We start from the raw sequence: 18,022 nt of genomic DNA on the forward strand, positions 1-18,022 counted from the left end.
CCGCGCGCGGAGACCTGTGTACCTAGGAGTGCCCCCCCCCCCCCAAAGGGCAAGGGCGCACCCTCCTAAATATCGCGAAAACCCCAATGGAAGCAAGAGCCCCGCCTAAAAATAAGAAAAATACTCCTCAAAACACCCCCCCCCCCTTTAATTTTTCAATGGCGCAGTCTGCGCCACGACCCCCCCCCCCCCCCGCAGGTGGGCACCCCTGAGTGTACCTCAAAAAAGGATAAGACGCCATTTAACGGTCAAGTTAAAGCAATATGCAACCGTGACTGCTTAAAAAAAGAAAAAATCAAATAAATGAACAAAATAAAATAAGTAAATAAATAAATAAACAAGATAAAAGAAAAAATAAAAGAAAAACAAATAAATAAAATGCTTAGTACCTCCGCCAATACAGGATTAAAAACTTCTGTTATTTGATATCGTCAGTCCTAAATTTCTCATCTTTGGAAACGTCTTTTGCCCCCTGAACTTTGAACTTATATTAGTTTAGAGTTTCTAAAAGATTTGTACTGCCATAAGATTATTTCATCTTCTCAATTTTTCTCTGATCTCTGAAACTGTTGGAAGAGTGGTTGTTTGTGCTCATGAGAAAAGCTTTAAATACTCGAATGGATCAGTTTGAGCCACGCTCAAGTCTGGAGTCAATTTGAGATTAAAATTAAATAACTTTAACTCTTGAAACAAGAAAGTTAAATATTTAAACGTTTTAAAATAATTTTATTAAAAAAATTAAAAATTTCGTTTCTATGAAATTTATTGAATTCATTCAAATCAAATGAACTCGATATTGTTAAATAATTATTCTTTAGTCTTAAGTTAATTAAATTCCAGCTGGAGGTTAATTTATTATTATATTAACTACACTCAATACTTCAGTACAAAATACAAATTACTTGTTAAATTATGTAGCGAATATTTCCAAGTTCACGTTCTTATAAAATCAAATTTATGAATTTTACTCATTTGGTTTTCAATGATGTAGCCATATTAATATTAAGTTTATGAATTTTATTCATTTGGTTTTCAATGATGTAGCCACATTAATATTAAGTATGCGGCACATTTCATGTATTTAAAAAAAACTATTAAGCTTTAGGTGACTTAATTGAGGTAGTGCGAAGAAGAGGGGTGTAAATGAGAAAATTTAAAAAAATAAAAGGAATAGAAATTTCCAGTCCAAATGGAAGGAGAACCTCTCCTCTGTTTAGGGGTAAGGGAGAGGGTACTGGTTTTGAGGTACTTGGTATAGCAAATACTTGTATAGTAAATGCTGCTATACAGTATGATTTTGAGAAAAGAATAAAATAAATAAAATGTCAATGATAGCCTGCAAAGGGTATACTTAAAACGCTTTTTACTCAAAACTTTAAAACGTCCTCTTCCAGCCTTTTGCTTTACATTGCCTTAATTATTAAAGCAATTTAGGACGATGCCTTATAATTGATGTTCACTGTTTATAAATATCTAAAGTGAATATTTTTGAATTCAAACTGCATCATTAAAGTTTTGATAAAGCAATCGTTCAAAATATCGTGAAGAACGTAGTTCACAACTTATTTCAAACGAATTCAATACTTTGAGTGCTGATTTTTCAATTAAAAACTTTGATAATTATCAGAAAATTTTAGATCAAAATTAATTGCTCAGAAAATTTAAGCTAACGAAATTTTAAATGAATGTTAATTGATATCATTAACGTAAATGATTAAATTTGAACTAAATAAATCTTGAAACTGAGTTGTATGTAAAAATTAATTTTGATAATGTAGTCTAAATGCGGTGTAACATTAATTCTACTTTATGACTGCAGTAAGTACTGAAAATATAGGTCGTGTACTACAACTGTTTAAATAAATCATTAGACAGAACTTTAATGAGTAGTTTTGTATTAATACTTTTATTAGTCTTTAGAGCATCTATTTTCAGTCATCTATTTCAGAGTATATTCAGTTTCGAATAAGTTATTGCCCCGGTTAAATATTTGCCTAGTCGTGAAATTTAAGTTTCTCAAATTGCTAAAAGGAAGCGAAGCAAATAGAGCATTATCTTTCCTGTCTGTAAAGCGTTTAGTGAAATGAATATTTACAGCTAAACTTCTCTGTCATTGATTTTTAAAAGTTAAGAAGTTTCACCTTTTCAGGTAGCAAGAAGTTCGACAAAGTACTTGACACTATGATTGCTTATTGTTCCACTTAAAAAGAGATCAAAACCTCGCCTTTCGCGTCAGTAGTTCGAACGAGGTCAGAGCTACTTTTTTTGAACCTACCGTTCTTTCCTTTTCCAACAGGTAGTGAAGTTGTGATTTCATGTTTTTTTCACTTGTTCCAATCAGAACGGTTTTGCTTTCAAAATTTGCGTGAGACAAGATCACGAGGATAAAACAGCATTTCGTTGAAAAGTATTTGGTATGTTGCTTTTTTTTTTACTCATTTTAGAAACTAATTTTGAAAAATGTGGTAGAGTAGATCGACCAATGAATGAACAATTCGTATTAAAAATTTAGTAAGTTGCTGTTTTTTTTTCTCATTTTAGAAACTAATTTTTAAAAATGTGGTAGAGTAGATCGACCAATGAATGAACAATTCGTATTATTTTTTTTTTTTCAATATAAAGTTTCAAAAGTTTTCTGTTAGATGAATTAGCAGTAGTAACTAAATTCAGTATAATTCCAAAAAGGAAACTATTGGATAACGGTGTGTTTATCTGCTGGTTATGCTGTTCATTTACTGCAGTTCCCAACCCGCAGATGCCTGCGGACCAGACTGTTAATATTACGGGTTACATATGACACCTTTTAGGGTGAAACCTTGCAGCACCAGCGATACCTCCTCAAAGATGCTGTTTGGCTACCTATAGCACCCTTGTTGATGCCAACTGGTTTCGTATGGCACCCTATGGCACCCTCTAAGAGTACCATTCGGTTCCTCTGGAACCATCAAGGCATACTCTGGCGTCCTTAAGGGTGCCATAGAAACCCACATGGCACCTTTAAAGGGATGCTGCTGGAGCTACAACGTTTTACATTAAAAGGCTTCATATGCATCCCGCAATTTCCAGTTTAACAGTGTACTGAGCCCGAAAGTGAATTAATGCTGACCATTAATGATAGCAGTTGTAACCGAATTCAAAAGGAATACAATAACTTTTTTATCAAAGCAAACTCATTATTAATTGAAGAACTTTTAAAATGAACAGTACCATCACGTGAGTATTGACTGCAGACTAAGCGACGCTTGCAGACCTGACCATGAAATGTTCCCCTGACATAATGATGTTGAAAACTTGTTTTCTACATTGTACAAAAATTATGTCTGTGTTACGGTATGTTTTATCTAATAATTAGTACATTAAAAATAATTCAATACATATCTGATCTTCAGTAGGATTAATGTATTTACTTAATCTTGTTCAACAAAAGTCTTAATTTTTGTTCAATCACTGAAAAATTTTAACTTTTCAATAAATATAGACTCTCTTTTGAGGCTCTCACGGACCACCGATTTGAACCACTGATTTAACTGAGTTGCTTTTTTTCATTATAACTCTCAAAAAACCTTACGCAGAAGAGAGAAAATTCTCTCATTGTTTTAAAAAATAGTTACATATATCAGTTAAAATGGTTTATTGTATGTGCAAAATTTTGTAGCTTTAACGATATTATGAACTTTTGAAAATGAAATAGTGCTTAAGTGTTCATTCACTGGTTGGTCTATTTTATGAATGTACTAGGTGGTACCCGTACGGCTTTGCACGTAATAGAAAATTGAAAGGTCTTTTGGTTCCCCTGTATATTTAGAAATAATGTATGGTGAATTTTCTCACCAATTGGCTTGTGCCCATGTTACGGTTCCACGTTATGATAATTTCGTAATTTACTCGTCCATCTTAAGATAATTTTGTTCTTAAAATTGGAATAGAAAAAGAACCACATCGAATTTTCGAAAAATCGCTTCGAGGTGCACACCCCCATGCTACAAACTAACTTTGTGCCAAATTTCATGAAAATCGGCCGAACGGTTTAGGCGCTATGCGCGTCACAGACATCCGGACAGAGAGAGATCCTGACAGACAGAGAGACTTTCAGCTTTATTATTAGTAAAGATTATAAAGTAGCTATGTTGGAGAGAAAAGTAAATAACTTAATTAATGTTAAGCTTATATTTTTATAATGAAATAACTTTCGAGTGCCGGGAGTAGTATATTTCAACTAAAAGAAGGGATGAAAACGAAAGATTCAACAAAAGTTTAACTATTCTCAAAGCTATCTTATCTTGATGGCGATTATCTTCTACAGCTTTAGGGTTTGGAGGTATATGGATTTTCGTTGAAGTTTTTTTTTAACACTAGCAGTACCCGCGTGGCGATGCCCGCGCTAAGAATTTAAAGGAAATCCGTTAAATAAAAAACATTCACACCTCCACCTCCCTTCTGATGTGAAATGATCATTTTTCTTCAACTAAAATGCGTACACACCTTTTCAAAAAACCTATTGAAGTCTCTCTGGAATTTAAAACAAATCGTCAAAACACATAAAAATATTAACAGTAGCTTTAAAACTCAAAATAATCCTTTAACTGTATAGTTATTCGCTAACGCGCCAACGCTACCGTTTACGCTACCGTAACATTGCCCTTTAGCAAGAGAAGCGGTTTTGTTCTGAAATTTAAAATGTTTCGTCAAATAAACAATACTATAATAAAAGTGTCATAAAGAACAATCAGAAATGAATAATGCGACAAATCAAATTATTTACTTAGATCTTCTACTGTAAACTGTCTTCAACTGTAAGAACAAAAACAAATGTTGAAGAAACAAGGAAAACAAAACCCAATAGAAAAATTCTACAAAATCAAGTTATATACAATCGATATACCTGAATATCGAAAAAAAACGCATTCAAAAATCGGTTCGCTGACCACAACAGCGTAGCCGACACCGCGTCTGAGCAGCGCGGCATGGGTTTTTTTCCCAACTATCAATATTGTCGGCCAACGTCTTCTCAATGAGTTAACTTACCCCGCCATCTATAAGGAATTCATAGAACTAAACTTGCCCCGCTATCTATTAGGAATTCGCAGAACTAATCAACTAGCTAAACATTAAATTTGCAATTACAAATATTTCGGTCAATCTGATTTTTAAAAAAATAGCCTATAGCGTTTCTCAACAAATGGACTAAGCAACACAAAAGATTTTTTCAATTCGAACCAGTAGTTCTTGAGATTAGCGCGTTCAAACAAACAAACTCTTCAGTTTTATATTTTTCGTAAAGACTTAGATTTTTAGGGATTGCCATCTTCGATATGTTTAGGTTTAAAGCCGGGAATAATTTCTAACAAAAGAAGTGGGGTCATCAAAACTTATTTTCACACGTTAATTGTCTGAAATTCGTCTAAAAAGTTAAAACTCCAATAAAATCGAAAGTGTAGGCCCTCAGCTCCCTTGAGTTTTCATAAAATTCTATTAAAAGTGTAATTATTAGTAGAACATTAAAAAAAATTCAAAAACTTCAAAAGTGCTATAAAATAGTTTTTAAAAATTAATTTGAATAAAAGTGCCACCGAAATACCTTATTGCTCCACCTATCATATATATCAAAACGTTTGTGAATATGTTGAAAAAAAAAATAACTTTAAGAACTAACTCATTAAAGCCATTTCTGTAAGATTTTCGACAAATTTCCTACATTGATATTTTGTCATTATGATTTAACTCTTGGTACATCCTCTAGCAGCTAGTACAGATACAAAGTCTGCAAAGTTACATAAATGTGGGATGAGAATATTTTAAATTATCTGTTTTCAAAAAAAAAAAACAAATTTTACATAAAACCCTTTTCGAAAAAAAAAAAGGCATTTTAAGTTTAAACTTTCATGTTTAGCCTTAGATTATGCACATACAATAGCCAATATCTTTGATCCTAATGAACGTTGAGGCGAAAATTGGCCAATTTTGTAAATCTTCGGAAGTGAGAAATCCAATAAACTCATTAAACATACTAGTGAAATCTTTTAACAAACAACTGTTTCAACGAGGAACAGCCTTGAATGTTTGAACAGAAACAAGTATGTTCACAGTAAAAAATCATAATAATAATAATAATAACTTGGGGGAGAGAGAGAGTTAGATTTAAATTTAAAAATGCAGTTCGTTTTCCTTGTTCCATGACAACTTTTGTATGAGTTTCGCAAACTTTGATTGAAGACTTCGCATAATGTGAGCGTGACGTACCTGAAAACAAGTGCAGGGTTTTAAAGCAAACTAGGGGGATCCCTGCTCGATTCACTCGCCCACATTCGGTCGCCACCTGTAGCGGATGACAATTGATGACTTTAATGCTTTTCAGTGTGTCAGGACATCCTCAGAAATGGATCTTCGGCCCTTAAGGTTTATAGGGACAAGACAGGGCGAAATTGCTTCCTCTGGATGTTCTGTATCCGACGGTACAAGTACTGACGTTGGATACAGGTCGATCCAGAGGAAGAGGAGCACTATTTTCTCCGGAATCTATACCTTGAATAATAATCCGGCAAAAAGTTCTTTCTGGTGTTTTAGTTAAAAATGCTTCTTCAAATTTTGGTTAGACAGTAATAATAAAATCGTATAATATTTATATATTTGTTGGTTATTAGTTAGAGACGTATTTCAGCGCAGTTCATAGCTGAAAGCATTTGATCTACGTTATCTTTTAAATCTACAGTTATTTGCAACAAAACGTCTAGCTCAGAAATTTTCAATTAATTGTTTAATAAATAGCACAAGGCTGCATTTCAGTCAACCTTGAATTTGGAATCAAGTCAAGGTCTGTTCAGTGTTGTGTTACTTTTATTGGGGACGTTACAAGCAAAATGGATAGATTTAAAATGTCTGGAGATTTAATCTAGGCGTGGTTGTTAAGCATCTTTCTTTTAATAAAACTTGGACTAAAATTTAGAACACGTTTTGAAAAAGTAGACAGAGAAATTAAACGGAGATCAGTGTGTTGAAATAACTTTTTTAGTAGCGGCTGCTATCGAATATTTTGCTAAATTATGTATACATAAGTATACAAAGCGTACTAACTCAAGCTTAAGACCAATTTAAGAATAATTTAAATTTTAATAAATGCGAGGTAAACGAATGCACACGTTTTAGAACTATGAATTCCTTGTACCCGCATTAAATAATTGATGCTTCTTTTGAAGAATCATAAGAATTGGTGTGTACTCATATATGAGCATTACTAACGTATATCCCATAGCGCTATATATAGTAGCCAGCTCTCTAGTAAGTATGCTCAACAAGCAGCTGCAAAAAGATGATGAATTCGAACAAATGACGAATTCACGGGAGTTGCAAGAGTGCAAACGATGGGAAAATTTCATTCATTATTAAGATTTAAAATTTCTTCTGATAATTCCGTAATTTAAAACCATGTGGAGTCAGGTACAGAAACTGTACAATATAAGGCAGGTGTGCCAAATAAGGCTAATCTAAGGTTCATGGCCTAGTATCTAGTTCAATTATGATTGAATTGGTTCCAAACTTTGAACAATCATCACACGATTTATATATATATATATATATATATATATATATATATATATATATATATATATATATATATATATATATATATATATATATATATATATATATATATATATATATATATATATATATATATATATAACATTCCGTGTGAAAATTTAAGTTTCAATTATGTTTTTAGCAGTTTTAACAAAGAAAAATGATTTGGCCCTCATTAGAAACACTGGTTCTTTATTATTACTACTAGAAACTCGTCCGTCAAGGTATGACGGTGAAAATTGCTTTTACATTTGGACGAAGCAATTGCCTGTTTGATGATATTTTGATGTTTTGACCCTAACTCCAGTGGATTAACCCTAAACCCCAGTAGATAGCATTAATTTGTTCAATTTTTCGTTTCTTCATTTTCCTAAAATCAGTCTTACCAGTAAAGCAGTCAAGTTACCGGATCCAGTTCAGCCTTTTCAAAATAAAGCATTTTCCGGCATGTCGAACATTACCAAAAAATATTATTTAAATTTTCATGCCGTGGTACGAGTTTCATTGGTGTTGACGTCAGGAAAGTTACTCGATCAGTGAATTCGCTATTGCATGTTTGAGGATAATGAGTTATTATTCATTTATTTATTTACTTACGTTAAGTGGCACACAGAGCTCTGTGGCTCTTGATTGAGACACTGCAATGTGAAACAATATCAAGTCACTTATCTGCTCGAAAGTCAGGGATTTAATGTATGAGATGGCCAAACATTCCAGATGTGGTCACACATAAACCAGATCAAAATCACAATTCTGTCTCACCATGTTACACCCGCTCCGTTTCTATTTTTCTCTACTTTAACAACTGGCATTCGATCCGAGAGCTTGATTATTGCACTGGAGTAGTATCCAGTCGTAGGATGACTGTCCAGCATTTTGTGAAATGATCACTTGAAAGTCCCAAGCGTTTTTATTTTGAACTTTCATAGTGGTACACATCACATATTTTATAAATTACATTTCGCATAGCTACATACACAACTGTTAATGCAGAACTAGTGCAATACAAGTCAAAAATCACCCCCCCCCCCCTCCCTTCCTTCCTTCCTTCCTCTGTCAAAATTCCCACGGAACCCTTTCGAAACAAGATATCACATCCGGTCAGGGGTTGGAGGGGTCACGATCGTAGACCTACAGGGTGATGTTGTTCAAAACAGCCGATGCCTTTGAAAATAATGCGACCGTCAAGATCTGTTCGTTTTGAAGTAACTGTATAACTATCCAGATTTTATGAGGTTCACAAATTATTGCTTTATATAAATTTTGTAAGAAATGAAACATAGTTTGCGTTAAGAATTGAGCTAATTCGGAAAATGAGCAACGTTTCACTAAAACACATATTGTGATATGATTTCAACATTAAATCTTTCTAATTTCTTTTGTTTTGTATTAATGAATGTTGTACGAGAGATAAACATTCTTAAACACCTTCATAATTAAACATACTTAAACACCTCAAGTCTAAAAAATTTCAGTTGGTTGTATTTGGCTTCTAAATTAAGTTTTCTTTTTTTTTTTTTTTAATGTCTCTCTGTGTACTTATTTTCTTTATCGTGCTGTTATCTGCACTCCCTTTATCATACTGTTCTTGCGTTTTTTGTTTCATTTGTATTATTAGGGGAGAGTGTTGTACCTTGGGACACTGATAATTTCTAAGAATCTATTTTTAGCAGCCATGTTTTTGTAATCTCTAATAGTAACCTTCACCACTAAATGGTGCCATAATAAAAATCAGCATCAAATAAGTAAAATTGACGATTTGTGAGAGAAAGAAAATTTCATGACTCCAAAGAAAATATTTTCTTCATTTTTATTTAATTTTCTGTCTTTGTAAAACTAATCAACTGAATTTTTTTTATCCCAAGTTAAAACACTCTCTGCTACAGTTCATACGAAGTAAAAAAGTTAAATTTGCAGTAATATCATAAAACCCACTCACATCATAAAACTCAGCACACAACCAGAAAGTCGTGCGAGGATTGCTCCAATACTGTTAATGCGTTTTTTGTTTTATTTGTATTATTACAGTTCATACAAAGTAAAAAAGTTTAATTTGCAGTAATATCATAAAATCCAATAATATCATCGAACTTAGCACACAACAAGAAAGTCGTGCGAGAATTGCTCCAATTCTGTTGTGTGCTGAGTGTTCTGCACTGATAAAGAAGTTCCATTGTAACCTTGAAATAGCTATATGCTGTTTTTTCTTGAGATTTTGTGCTATATTTACGTTGGTTTTTCATTATAACTTCGTTATGTGGTTATAGAGGGAGTTATTGTTTGCATATAGCTATTTTATTAAGTTTATAAGTTTTTGCATTTAAACTGGTGATTAAGTTTGGTCATAACCAAATGTTCATTATGATGAATCATACCTTTTAAGATGTAAAATTATGGTATTGTTCATGGTGTAAATTAGTATTATGGTTAAATTATGATTTAAACAAAATTGAAAATATTCGAGTCTATAATTTTTTACAGCAGCATGCGACTTTTTTTTTTTTAAATTTCCTTGAAAAATGCTAAAACTTTCCTAAGTGAAATTGGTTATTCCTATTCAACTAAAACGGTCTACTTAACTTTGATGACACTGCTTTAAGATAGAGGGAAAAATAGAAAATAATTTAGCACATTTCCCCTTGAATGTAAAATAATTGCTTTTAACTTGTTTCATTTAAGTCTATTTTTTGGAACACGAGATCAAAACAATAATTTTAATTTGAGATTTGAAAAATAATACAACTTGAATATTGACTTACAGTTGTGGAAAAAATTCAGAAATATGAATGATATTTTAACTGTTTTTTTTTTTTTTTTAATTTCAGATGATGAAGTCAAGCAAAATCTTAGGGAGTCAAGTAGGGCAACATATAGTGTCTGGATTACTAAATTACGGTATACTGCTTTTCTATCTTTAGTACGATTTATTGATTTGTTTCTAATACAAATATTTCAAAATCATTCTGCATTTTTTCAGTTTATTAATTATAGTGCATTTATTATATTTCAAACTACGAAATATCTTTAATTTTTTAAAGATTCAATAAGAAATATTTTTTTGAAATCATACAAGTGCATAGCTGCCGACAGTGCATTATGAAAATTGGGGAAACTTATACGAAAAATTATTCAGATTTTCCAAGAATAATTTTAGCTACAAAAATTGAGTGAAAACAGAAGTTTTAAAATATAATTACTTAAAAATATAAATATGTGAAAGATTGCATTGGCGTTGAAATTTGGTGTTCGGAAATCCGGCAGGAAGTTTGGAAACTAAGATTACTATGTTTATTTTTTTGTAAAAAAAAAAAAAAAAAAAAACTTTTAAATTTGAAAAAAGAAAGAAAGTTTTTTGTTTTGAGGCATAACTTTATTTTCTCTTACAAGTAAACATTACTTGCAACAGATAAAAATTCGGAAAATTCTGAGAAAGATCGGGAGCATTTTACCGCATTTTTCGGGAAATAAAAGTTCTAAGAAGAAAATAAAATAACCTCTTTCAAAAACGATCGGTCATATACAATTTTTAGACACGGGAATGAAAAGGTTTCGCTTTTGTGATCGCGATTGCTTTACTGTACGGTTTTTTCCCGAAATTCTAATCACAGAAAAATGCCCTTTTTGGGACATTTCATTGCTTTGATGAAAATTTGGGGGATATTTACTACATTAGTGAGTTCAGGATAAAGTATTTCAAACTCGGGAGTCTCCCGAATAAACGATGAACGCAACGGTTTTGACTTCGTCATACTTCAGCATATTTTCAGTTTTATTATTTTATTACAGTCAGGGGCAACCCGATAGGAGGTCACTTGTGACACTCCCAAAATTTTTTCTTATTTGTCAGATTTTGACTGATGATTCCGAAAATTTGGAGACAGTATTGCATTTAATTTTTATATTTTAAAAGATGTATAATCTCTTCTCATTGGTTGAAGGTGCACGATTTTGATTTTAATCATTTAGAAAAATTCTACATTTCTCTCGGTAAATTGAGGGTTTATCAATCCCAAAAAGTTAACTTCAGGGTGCGGTTTGTGTTGCGTGAAAAGTTATCATTTCAAGTTTACATTGAATGCAATATAAAAGCCTGCCAATTTTATTGTTGCTTCCTTACCAGATGATAATAAAATGTTTTTTTTTTTTTTTTTTTTTAAGTAAAACAAATGAATGAATGAAGAAAAAAATGAAAAAGCTGTTTTATTTCGAATTTTTTTGAAACCATGTCTTATATATGTCTTATATAGCTTGAAGTTGTGTTTTTCCAAACTACCGATGCAGCTTGAATATGTTTTTCTTCAAGAAATGTAGAATGATTCAAATAGCCCATAGATGGCGTTTCTGAGATTGATAAATTTCACACGAAAGAAAAACAACTGATAAAAATTCATTCATAATAACTGTGTCCCATTATTATGCATACGAAAATTGCAAATGGGATAATATTAATACAATGAGCATTAATAATATGATGTTTAAGTTAATCATTTGTTAAATATATTCCATCGATGCAATTGTATTCCTTAGCAATACAATTGAATTAAAATTTGTTAATAAATGAAATGGTAGCTCTTTGTACAAAATTTGTGCAGTGAAAGTGAAATGAGAAAACTTTAATTATATTTTACTGTCTCTTTTTTTTCATCTACAATGCTAACTTATTTTGAAATGCTAAACGAAACAACGCACTTGTGCTAAAGTTAAACATTAGTTTCGCCAAAAATACGAGTTTACTTAAACAATTTTGCTATAAAATTGTATACATGTAAATAATGGACATTCTATATCGCGCATGGGTTATGCAATGACTGCTTAAAACATGTTTATGACATGAGAGTTCACATTTCAGAGCAATTTTGTTTTGGGTACAAGAATATAATTTTTGAACTGCTATTTTTTTGAGTTTTAATTTTTTAAAAGAGTGTTTGAGTCTTTCTGCATCGAAAATCAGTTTGATAATGAGTAGAAGTTCAGTTCCCAATATCTATTTCCTGCAAAAACTCATTATAGCGCTTCTTTAGTCGGGGAATGTGGAATATAATGTAAAAACTAAGATAACTTATCTTTTTCAAAAAGAACAAATTGGAAATTTGTTTCGAAAAAGAAAGTACATATAGAAAATGCAGTACATTTTACTATAAAATTTCCATTGAAACATTAATTTTCATTTTCTGCAGCAAATTGGCAACTTCAAAAAAAAAAAAAAGAGAGAGAGAGAGAGAGAGAGAGAAGAAAAGAAAAAGGCGGAAAATTCTGAAAGTGAAAAAGAAAATATTTTTTCCAATGAAATGTTTTCTAATTGATTATTGAAAATAATTTTGATCAAATGAATGAATCAGGAACTAATAAACCAATAAGCGAATGAATAAATAAATAAATTAATTTATATATGCGAAAAAATAAGTGAGTGACTACAATAGTGAGTGAATGAATAAGTAAGTGAATTAATAAATGAAGGAATGTAAATGAATTAACTAATGAATAAATACATAAGTGACTCAATAAATTAATAAAACGAAATGAACTATTTGACTTCGCCCCGTAAGTACTTGACAAACTCTATGAAACATTTAAATTCAAAACATGCCTAATATTAACAAAATAAGTGCTGCACTGAGCATCAGTAGAGATCAATTAATAGTTAAAATGTTAATAATAATAACTATTTTATTAGATATAGTAACAAAAATTATTTTTGATTAACCGCAAAATATTACATATTTGTATCAGCTTTTGAAAATGTCTTATATTATAAATTTCCTTAATCTTTAGAACTATTATTTTTTCGACAGGAACCAACTATATGTTTTACTACGTAACTAAAATATTGCTAGACAGTTGGCTCTACAAACAGTGAAAATATTTTACCTTTTGACTTTGTCCCACATTCCCCAAAAATTTAACTTAGGTGCGTATCTGTGTACATGAAATGAAAATTAAGAGGATATACCAGAAATTTAGAGGGAAGAGGGGCTGTAACTTAGATTAAAATGTAGAAAATAAGTACTAAAAATTTTTACTTTTCTGAAAATACTACCCTTATAGCAGGAGTGTCCAATGTCCCCCTCCCCCTCCTTGAAGAAAGATGACTTCCCCCCAAAAATGATGCGGAGTACAACCCCCCACCCGGATTTCGAACCTCCAAATAAGATCAAATCCTCTCAACCCTCCCCGCTAAAAGTATGGCGCAGTCTGCGTCTTGAACCACCCCTCGTGGGCATTCCCGCATACAGCAGTGTGAGATGCATATTTGTCTATGAAACGTGATAAACTTTTTATGCATAGCAAAAACTAAATGATGCAAATTAAATTATCAATATCTATCAGCTATTCCTGGAAGTCATTTTTCCGTAACTATCTAAAAAAAAAAAAAAACTCATTAAAATAAATTATCAAATATCAAATTCATTAAAAATCAGAGGCTATTTTTCGGCGGAAAAAAAACAGAAGGTTTACCCTCATTCCTCATATATAGTACAGATGTCAGTTGCGAGTCAGAAAATATTATTTCCTTTCCAGTAATGTAATTTCCAGTATTCTTGTTTAAATATTTTCACATTAACTCAAGCAGCAGGCTCATTAATGAGCGAAAAAAAAATAAGTTGTAAAACAGATTCAATTTAAAAAAGAAGAAATTTTTTATTCATAATTACTTATGTACTTTTTTTTTGGGGGGGGGGATTCCTTTTTTGGTTTTTGAATTTCAGGATTAAAGATTTAGGGTGGGGGTAGTAACAGGGGTGGCAACACTACTACCCGTATTGAGTGCTCCGTTGCTACCCTTATTTATTCATGTCTTTAATAAACAACTGATATAATATCACTCAACCAGCATTCAAATGACATTAACTGATTTTTCCCCTACGCAGTAAAGTATCATATATTTATTCAAATTCAAGCATTGAACTTTATTTGAAGAGTTAAAAATAATGCCACTGATTGAAACATGATACTTCCGTTTTTAAATAAAAGAGAAGAAAATTTTTATCAAAAAAATATTAGATAAATCAACCTTCAAGTTACTTTTGACATTAGTGATAGCTTGATCCCATTGCAGTGTCAAATTTTGTTCCTTGTTATCAAGAAGTATATCAGCTCTTTGGAAAAAAAAATGTGTTTTATTACAAGAAATAAGAGATTCTCTTCTTTAAACGATAAGAGTAAAGATTAGAATTAAGTGAAATTTTCTCTTCATTTATCGAAAGTATATCTCTTGTTTTACAATAATGAATGAAATTTTTTTGATGATTTTTTTTAAATCTCTTTTTTTCCCCTTGTTTTTCCTAGACACGAAGTATTTATCGATTGACAATGCTAATGCAAACCCAGCCAGTGAAGCGAGAATGTGCTAGAAAACCTTGTTTCATGATAAAGGAGACTCTTTTCCGAATACAATAAACCCTCATTAATCCGGACCCTATTAAACCAGACTTCTCTTAATCCGGACAGCTATTTAAATGCATACGAACTGTATAAATAAAGGGCGTGCTAGCGCAATAATGTATTTTGCAGGCAGTATTTTGTATTTTTGTAATGTACTTTTGTAATTTTCTCTTATTACGTTTCATACTTAATTCTCTTGAATTCAAAATACAGTAATCCCTCGTTACATCGCTCATTCGAATATAGCACGCTTTTAATCTGATTGACCTTTCGAAAAAATATATTTTAAAATTTGTTGCTTCACGGGAAAAAAAGAAAGATTTATTAAATTAATCAACAAAATTGGTATTTTTTCTACACATCGTTCGTTTCAGTGTAAGCCGCAACTTTCGGTGCGTATTCCATCATAAAACAACAGACATATTTTAAACTATTTTCTTTATGTTAAGAAAACAATTAGCAAGCTAATTTTCTTTTGTTTTTTATTTAGAAAATCATCTTAATGTGATAAAAAACCTTTTTTTTTCTTGTAGATGAACATGCCATTAATTTGTACATTAGTTGAATCGCTACTTTTTATGACCTCGGTTATGTCTCTTTTTCGGATATATCGCACTTTTTTGTTGTCTCCTGACAAGCACGATATAACAAGGGGTTACTGTACAATTTTTACTGCGTACAGTAGTTTATGTACCTTGGCTCAATTTACAAGTTGTTTAATGCGGATTGTTTAATGGGATCGGATAGGATTGTTTAGTTTAATGCGGATTTTTCAATCGGAGAGCGGATTGTTTAATCTGCACTTCCATTAATTCGGACGATCCTCATTAGTCCGGATTAATGAGGTTCTACTGTATTAATGAAACATTTTTTTTCTAGTGATTACAATTTGCTCTTGAACATCATGGTATTACTTCTCTAAATTTTCATGACAACTAAAATTCACTGTAAAGTCAGATAAAGAAAAAACTGCTTGTTATTGATTTGTTCTGTTAATACCTCTAAACTAATGAATGAATGAATGAATGTTACGTGTTTTAATAGTACGTAATTGGAAGATTAATTTCAATTATCAAACATTAAAGAGTATTTAATTTTTTGCGCTTTAGAGTATATTGTTGAAAAACCAGCACTTTAAAAATAGGATTGTATGTTATTAGAGCGATGTTGTATAGAAGAAGATAAGTCGCTTTAAATAGAAGATATAAATAGTGAGCTTTCTTATCTCTAACAATGAAACACATATAGAAGAGAGTTAAGATTGTTTTAAGGAAAGGTTTTGCTTTCTCTTTATGTTGCCAAAGAGAAAAAGGAACTGTTTTTATTGCCAATAATTCTTATTTTTTTTAACTAATTGGATTTTGAATGGATTTTTATTAAAGTCATTTAATGCATAATATAATGCAGTTTAGTGCTATCGGTAAATATATTTTGTTTATTTCATACATAATGAAGCATTATTTTTCTGTTTTTTTTTAATTTTAAATATTATTAAATAAAAATTTTCTTCGAATGATTTATATATCGTACTCAGAACAAATTATACCAAAGTCTAAATTAAATTTTTGCGTCCAGCAGATGTACATATAGTCAAAAAAAAAGAGAGAGAGAGAGAGAGAGAACTTATTCTTATAAAATATTATAAATAATAGACAGATGATAAATTGTTCCAAAACACGGCTCTTAGCACACAAAAACAAAATTTATGTCATAAAAATTTATGTAAAACGTACTAGATTAAAATTGTCATTTATCAAAAATCTTTTAAATGATTTGTTTTATTTAAAATTTCAAAGCATGTAGTTTCTCAAAATTCCGTCGAATACATAACGATCATACTTGAATCGAATCATATCAGCATCAAATTGTTTTAAGCTCAAGTTAAGAGCACATTATTGAAGAAACTAAATCATTATGACAAATTATCCTGAAGAAACTGTGCTAACATAACTAAGACATTTTTCTTTGTAATATAATATAATTTTTGCCATAACTATATTGAGTAAGAAACGTGAACAATGGTTATATGTCACTAATAACGAGATTATTGAAACCAATTGAATAAAATGAATGTTACTCAGAGTAAACTTTAATTGTTCAGTGTAATTAGTTAAAAAAATGATTTGTAACTGTTGAGAAAGTATGAGTTCCTTGTCATTTTATTAACAGATGTGGTTTGATTGAACTTCGTTTATTACAAAAAGAAAGAAAAAAGAACGCATGTGGAATAGCATTGATCATTGTTCATAAGCTTTGCAAATCTTTCTTCCCTTACACATAATTTTCTCATTTACACATACATTTGCAATGAAATTTACATGCAACTCAAAATAACGAACAGCTTAAAATACACCGCCAGCTCAGTTATTCCATCCGAGGACTACAGTTTCGTGTTTTTTAGCACTCATTAGCCCGGAATAGGAATTACCTGAGCTGAAGGTGAAAAACCTCAAGGGAGTCAAGAGAGCAAAACAAACTGGTAGCTAATGCAGAAGGATCACACCAGATTTACCATGATAAATACCATGCTTTCCCATAAATCTTTGAGTTGAACCGCACCATTGCTACGGTCACTCATCTGGTGTGCTAATTCTACATTAGCTACTAGTTTGTTTGGCTTTCTTGGCTCCCTTAAGAGGTTTTTCGCCTCCAGCTCAGCTAATTCCTGTTCCGGGCTGATGAGTGCTAAAAAGCACGAAACTAGTCCTCGGATGGAATGACTGAGCTGGCGGTGTATTTTAAGTATTTCTGTCTTATCCCTGGATTAGGGCGGTAACTTACTACAAAAAACGAACAGCTTCTTCTTGTGTCACCCCCCCCCCCCTTTTTTTCTTAACCTGTAAGTTTGAAATTCATATTACGATATTTTTCCTGCTTACCTTTCCTGTCTCACTTTTCTCCTTATGCGTCTATCAACTGAAAATGTTTAGGAGATTATACGATTCATTTTTTTTATAGCTAAGGATATCTCAAAAAGTATTTTTAATAGCTAACGATGTTTCATAAAATCCTGAAACACGTGCACGCAGTATTAGGTGCAAACCTTTTAATTACTAGGTTT

The 18,022-nt window shown here is 31.4% G+C and overlaps 1 protein-coding gene across 1 annotated transcript in view; it reads left to right on the forward strand.

Moving 5' to 3' along the window:
- Positions 1 to 1,978: 1,978 nt before the first annotated feature.
- Positions 1,979 to 18,022, forward strand: part of LOC129231307 (5-aminolevulinate synthase, non-specific, mitochondrial-like) — a 64,173-nt gene continuing 48,129 nt past the window's right edge. The window contains exons 1-2 of the mRNA XM_054865595.1: positions 1,979 to 2,414; positions 10,404 to 10,473. Coding sequence (XP_054721570.1) covers positions 10,404 to 10,473 — 70 coding nt within the window. The 5' untranslated portion in view covers positions 1,979 to 2,414. The remainder of the gene's footprint in view (positions 2,415 to 10,403; positions 10,474 to 18,022) is intronic.

This window comes from Uloborus diversus, chromosome 10 (genome assembly GCF_026930045.1).
Source record: "Uloborus diversus isolate 005 chromosome 10, Udiv.v.3.1, whole genome shotgun sequence".
Classification (NCBI taxonomy): domain Eukaryota; kingdom Metazoa; phylum Arthropoda; class Arachnida; order Araneae; family Uloboridae; genus Uloborus; species Uloborus diversus.